This window comes from Vigna unguiculata, chromosome 3, assembly GCF_004118075.2.
Source record: "Vigna unguiculata cultivar IT97K-499-35 chromosome 3, ASM411807v1, whole genome shotgun sequence".
NCBI lineage: Eukaryota > Viridiplantae > Streptophyta > Magnoliopsida > Fabales > Fabaceae > Vigna > Vigna unguiculata.
The window spans coordinates 58,458,533-58,464,938 of NC_040281.1; the positions used below are offsets into that span (position 1 = coordinate 58,458,533).

Sequence of the window (6,406 nt, forward strand, 5' to 3'; positions counted from 1 at the left end):
AGAAAGAACCATCTTTAAAGTGACACAAAATTTCATCTAAAATTTGTGAGTTTCATGTATTTTTCTATAAATGGACGGACTTACAAGAACTTGGTGATGTTAATAGTCATGCGCTATCAATGAACAAGTAGGGAGAAAGAAGCGCTCCGTTTCTGTTAGTAAGAAGTAAAAAGTAATACGAGTGGGTGGATTGTGGAATACAACTAAGAATAATTTGAAGAATGTACTTACAGAGAGAAATTAGTAAATAAAGAAAAAACGTGAGACAAAATAGAAAGTAAAAATATGTACGCTTTGTATATAGTTGGAGATAATAAATAAAACATTAGTCACTCTGAAATTCCTTTTATTCGTAAACTTAACATGTTGAACTGTTCCTAATATAATAAAACGAAAATAGTCGTTGTAAAAGTCTAGATTCTGATTTCTACACAGCAGATTGGAAGATCATCTCGGCTAGCTCCTGTAACATACGGCAAAAGACCTTTATTAGAATCTATTTTGTCGACACGTAAATACTGAGAGAGCACTAATATGTTAACAAGTATAGAATAAAACAGCATGTGCTAAAGCAAATTGATTAGTCAATTAGCATGGATATACAGGAAATATTTTCATTCTTAAAACCAAAACTAGTAACATATCTGGAAAGAGAATTGTTCCATTTCATCGTGTGTGTGTGTGTGTACAGCAGAGGAGCAAATGCATTTCCTTAATCTCAGTTAGTTAGGCTCAAGGAAAACATGCATAAGGAAGGGTATGGTTTCATATAAAGCTCTTAATTGCTGAAATGGTGGTATAGGTGGCATTATCCTCAAAAGGATAATATTGTCTATTTCTCAAACAAAAGGAAGAGTGGAATTCAGGTTATTTGGGGTTTACAACTGGCTGCAGGGATGTCTTTCCTGATAATTCAGGTGTTTGAATCCTGGTGTTTACTACAAATTTGGGGTCTTGCTCTATTTTTCAAGCTGAATAATCAAATTTATATTTGTTCATTACACATTGGGGAATAAAATTACTCTCAAGCAAAAAATTTAATGCTTGCCCTTTTTAACAGAAAAACTATATTTGGAGTTACCTGTTTCGCAGAAGCAACCTTTGGTTCTCCCCATTCCTTGACTTTCTTCTCCAAATATTCAAAGTCAGCTTTACCAGCCTATGTTAACATCCATTTCGATAAAGTTAATCAAAAGGCACTATTAAAAGAGAAAATAAAAATGTTGGAAGAATTTTACCTCTATTTGAGCCCCAATTTCAGTGTCAAAACTCTGGTATCGTTTACGGACAAGCTCAGACAGAGAACCATCCTTCGAGCCAGCATAATGAGAAAAGTTCAGTTTGATTCTCAAAAGAGATTTAAAGGTTTTCATTGAATTTGCGCATTTGAATTATGAGGGCATAAATAGATGTAAATTGGTCCTGTGTTACCTCAATTAGCTTGACAGCATTTCTCAGTCCACGGGCCAGGGTATCCATTCCAGCAATGTGGGCTATGAACAAGTCTTCAACATCAGTGCTCTCTCTCCGCCTACATATTGTTCAGTAAAGAAAATGAGAGAAAAAAATAAAACCAACAAACAGGAATGTAAGTACATTAAGATAGAGAAGGACTGACAATTTCGCATCGAAGTTGAATCCACCTGGTGAAAGTCCTCCCTGGAAAAGACAAAAACAAAACAAAAAGAAACTGGTCGGATGAGATTGAATTTCTAGGTATGTAGCATTTCATGGTGCAAACTCACTGAAAAACATTTTCTTACATTTCTGATCACACTGAGCATAATCAGGGTTGCCTCTTGAATATCTACCAGAAACTGATCAGTGTCCCAGCCTGCAGTAATGATAACAGCTTCACGTTACAACATTCATTCATGTGACATGTTATTGTTCCTGTTTTGATGTTAAGAGTTACAAAATTTATTGAATGAAAAAATGCACACATACCAACTTGAGGATCGCCAGTGTTAGCATCAATATTACCCAGCAATCCGTTAATCCTTGCAGTTTCGAGCTCATGATGACAACTACATATTTCGGCAGAAATTGAAAGTACAAACATCATGTTCAGCTTCAGTTAAGATTTATGAATGTCAAATTTAAAAGTGAAAGTAAGATCAAGAACAGCCCATGTAAATAAACACAATATACAATGTTCAATTCACCTGTGGCCAGAGAGGGTGGCATGGTTGCACTCTATGTTGAGTTTGAATTCCCCTGCAGAAGGAAAAGAAATGACACAGAAATTTGTAAATTGTAATAACATTGTTCTTAACAAAGAAAATTAGAGCAAAATTTTAGGTGTGTATATATATGATGAAGATAGTCATCCTGCTTGGTTAGTTTGGCATTGGGTGAAAAGGACAGGTATATAATTTACCTTCAAGTCCATATTTTCGCAAGAAATTTGCTGAGGTTGCAGCATCCCAATCATACCTGTAGAAACATAAGTTTAGTATGGGTAACAGGTGCTGCAAAAGTATTGACTGAACAGGTAAGATTCTTACTGGTGTTTCGTAGGTTCCTGTGGCTTAGGCTCAATTAGCAATGTCCCTGAAATGGCACAAGGAAAAGGACTTACAAAAGGGAAAAAACCTTTATAAGTGAAAGAATAAATTTTTCATTCAAATTTTAGTGTAGTGACACAAAACAGAAATTTTTTTAAAACACTTATATAACCTTGTAAGCATCCATATTTCACAATTTAGTGCTATAAAATGATAAATAGTAGGCATTCTACAGAACGTTACCATTGAATCCAATCTTCTTTTTGTATGCTACCGCAGCTTCAAAAAACCTAGCCTGTAATAAGGTAATAAACCGCATTAAGAAAGTCGGAAGAGGCAAAAAAAACAAGCTTGATTCGGAGTAGGCAATGGATTGTCATAAGCTTGCGATTCATGTCTGTCACTATGTAGGATAGAAAAATTTACTTCATTCAAGACATACATCTCATAAGGTCAATTTTTGCCTTAAGGCTTTATGATGTGCCCTTGCTTGAATATATTTCTTTCTTATCCACATTAAAAAGTGGTTAGTTGTAGCATGCACATAGAACTATGTTTCATTAATTTCAAGGAGACTCCTTATATATTGTTCAGTAATACAAGAAATAAAAGAAGGCAGTAATGTAAAATTATTAATTCAAAGCAAGAATGATTCGCATACCATATGATTAAGCTCTCGCTCCATATCTGTGTTCAAAAGAGATTGATAACCCTCACGGCCACCCCAGAAAACATAATTTTCTCCTCCCAAATAATGAGTCACCTGCAATATATATATGTTTAAATCAGAAAAAGAAGAATGGTTCTTCAGATACAATGAACCTTACACGCACACAAAACCTTACCTCCATGGCTTTCTTCACTTGAGCAGCAGCATATGCATAGACCCCTAATTCAGAGCTGTAAAGCAGTTCATTTAGTCAGCAATGAACCCAACATGCATAAGGACCATAAAGACAATTCAGGAGGAAATTGTATTATATGTTACCTAGTAGCAGCTCCATGCATGTAACGAGGATGCATGAACAACTGAGCTGTTCCCCATAATACTCTCTTTTTAGCCTACAAAACCATTACATGTAGTATGGTTGTTTAACTCAAGACATAAAAACATGTGTGTAAAACACTGCTCTAGCAGAGTACTGAATAAAAAGGATGACAGGAATGTAAATAACAAAAAAGTACTTAGTGAACAAGACAGACAAAGGGGAAAAGAAAAAGAGACTCCATGTATCATTTCTTCCTTATTTACCAACTCTAAATATATTGATTGCATTGCACACTTGAAAAAACAACGGGGTATGGGTGCATGTTAAATGACTAACTGGAAATGTACACCATTCAATCATGTGAAATGGCTAACTGGAAATACAAGGAATTCAGCAATCATTTGGGCTTTGGTACAAATTGCTAGTGTTTTTTCCTACTTCCAAATAATGTAGGTGAAAAGTAATATACCTTGGTCTGGAGCTCTTGAGCCAGGGCAACCACTTCATCCAAGTTTGCATTAGATTCCTATGATAAAGACAACAATAGCGGTCTAACAGCTCAGAAAGCAGATTTATAAAATGTAGCAACAGGGTTTTAATAAAAAAAGCACATTCCACTAACTATGATCATGTCTGAATATTCTAGAAATAAAACATTAGTAAGCATATGCCACTGCATCTCCATTTTGATCATCTCTAATTAAGTGGAGAAACATTGACTCACCTCAAGAGTTTTTCCATCAGGGGCAATATCCCTGTCGTGGAAGCACCAAAAATCGACACCAAGCTTGCTTATGAACTCAAAGTTAGCTCTCACTGTTAATTAAGAGAATTTTATTGTCACAAACAAATCAGTGAATGTAAAGCATATCTGGAGAGCAAGAACTAACATACTTCTTCTTTTGGCCATGTTTAATGAGTTGGTACCATCCTCCCATGGCCAATACTTAGTAGGTGCCCCAAATGGATCACCACCTGTTCCACGGAATGTATGCCAAAATGCAACACTAAATCTGAACCAATCCTGAAGTTATTATAGAACAAATTCAAGTCAAAATCCTGTTGATGTCGGTGGACAACAAGGTATAAATAAAAATGGCAACTTCTTGGAATATAGATGAAAACCCACCTTCATTTTCTTTCCAAGAATTTCCTCCTCTGGATTATACCATTTAAAAGAAAGTGGATTCTTACTGGAAGGCCCCTGAAAATTAAATACAAACATGCACTAATGAGTATTCACACAACATATAATTCTAGAATACACATGAACATAAAAGAAGAAACAGCCCCCATAAAGAATTCCCAGATAATATTTTCACGCTAAGATATAGCTGCAAAACAAAATATAAAAACTAATTCAGTTGAGAAAGGTCAACCTCTTTTTCCAAAAGAGTAGTCTTTTTTGCAAAGGGTATGAGCATACAATAAACATATTATTTAGTTACCCAAAATCATCCCCTCTTTTAAAAATAGTCGTTAAACTATTGAAATTGTATAAGTAGTCCCTAAAGTACTGAATATCCACCAATGTAGTCCTTGAATTGATATATATATATTACTAGCATTGAAGGCCTAATTTGAAGAGTTCTTCAATACTTGCCGATGTGGCTCAATTTATAATACTTTGGAGACTCTGCATATAGTTCCAAACAAGTTAATAATCAAATAAACCCTTTCATTTCATTTCATTGATCTCTTTACTTTCCATTCAATTTAGAAAATATTATATGTCATGGTTATCTTGTATGGCATACATAGATAGATTGAAATAAACAAGTGTACCTCGTATTTAATCTTTGGAATTCCAGGGAAAAACTCCCCTTCCCATCCATCTGAATCGCCGCATTGATCCACATTGCTAGCAGGACAAGTCGGAGGAGTAGCAACCTGCTTGCAACATACAAAATAAATCATATTCACATATCATGATCCAGAATCCCAAATGATAATATACAAACGGAGTAAAACAGAAAAAGTACCGCTGCATAACAGAAGACTTTCAAACAAAGAAAAAGTAGTAATGTTCTCCCCAATTTCATTTTCATCTTGACGTCAATACCTGCGCAACAGAGAGAGAGATAGAGAGAATCGATCAGCAGATCAGGAAACGTCACCCAATCGCTGTATAAGAATTACTAAAGATAATAACGTCATAGATGATCTATAAACAGAGATCAGATAGCAACAACTTCAGATTACAGAGGGAAAAGCTGCAAACTTTGATCAAAAGACAAAACTCATGGACCAATAATAATGTAAAATAGGAAATAAAGGGTGAAGGTGTGAAAGAATGAGCTTACCGATCAAAACTTGTTCTTCACCGATTTCAATAGAATGAAGGGGAGGAGAAGAGTGTTTTGATTTTATAGAGAAGCTAGGAGAAGAGTGTTTTATATAAAGAAGTAAGAGATATCCGCAGTTCTGGAATTGTTGTTTATTTTCCAGTTTGGATAAGCATGCGGATCCATTTGAAAATACTTTATATTTTAACAGAATAGTATATAATATAATATATATTCTCCAAAATATTTAAAACTGTCTAGAGAATTGTTATGTGAATAATCCAACATAAATTTTATTAATTAAATTAAATTTATTAAAAATTCAAAAATTATGTTACTCAGCAATTTTAACCAACCAATAATAAAGATTGTTGCTAAGATATGGTTTACCATTTCAATTTAAAATTAATTTGTATCATAATTTAAATAGATTATTTTAAATTCAAAATATAATTTAAATAATTAAAACACACAAGTTAAATACATAGATTATATTTTATATTTGTAGCTGATCATTTAAATCGTTGTTAATGGTTGTCGATTATTATTTTTAAATCATTAAAATTCAGTTTAGAGAGGAGACGGAAAAAGTAAATTGATAATGATAGAAGGTTGAGAATATTAA

General features: G+C 33.9%; 1 protein-coding gene across 1 annotated transcript; it reads right to left on the reverse strand.

Annotated features, from left to right (window-relative positions):
- Positions 1-248: 248 nt before the first annotated feature.
- LOC114175323 (xylose isomerase) lies at positions 249-5,964 on the reverse strand. The gene is made up of 21 exons (XM_028060103.1): positions 5,800-5,964; positions 5,479-5,558; positions 5,282-5,386; positions 4,626-4,700; positions 4,391-4,520; positions 4,221-4,312; positions 3,966-4,022; positions 3,496-3,569; positions 3,353-3,407; positions 3,169-3,270; positions 2,751-2,802; positions 2,508-2,553; positions 2,381-2,436; positions 2,166-2,217; positions 1,948-2,027; positions 1,764-1,834; positions 1,619-1,659; positions 1,432-1,531; positions 1,239-1,310; positions 1,082-1,159; positions 249-463 (listed from the first exon to the last, which is right to left on the reverse strand). Exons 2-21 carry the CDS (start codon positions 5,542-5,544, stop codon positions 428-430), a joined length of 1,440 nt encoding a protein of 479 aa, XP_027915904.1. The 5' UTR covers positions 5,545-5,558; positions 5,800-5,964; the 3' UTR covers positions 249-427.
- Between the last annotated feature and the right edge of the window lie 442 nt (positions 5,965-6,406).

Coding starts and splice junctions, on each gene's coding strand:
- LOC114175323 (XM_028060103.1), bottom strand. CDS start 5,544: ATGAAAATGAAATTGGGGAGAACATTACTACTTTTTCTTTGTTTGAAA. Junction 4,023..4,220: donor CTGATGGAAAAACTCTTGAG/GTGAGTCAATGT, acceptor TCTTTATCATAG/GAATCTAATGCAAACTTGGA. Junction 1,532..1,618: donor TTCAACTTCGATGCGAAATT/GTCAGTCCTTCT, acceptor AACAATATGTAG/GCGGAGAGAGAGCACTGATG.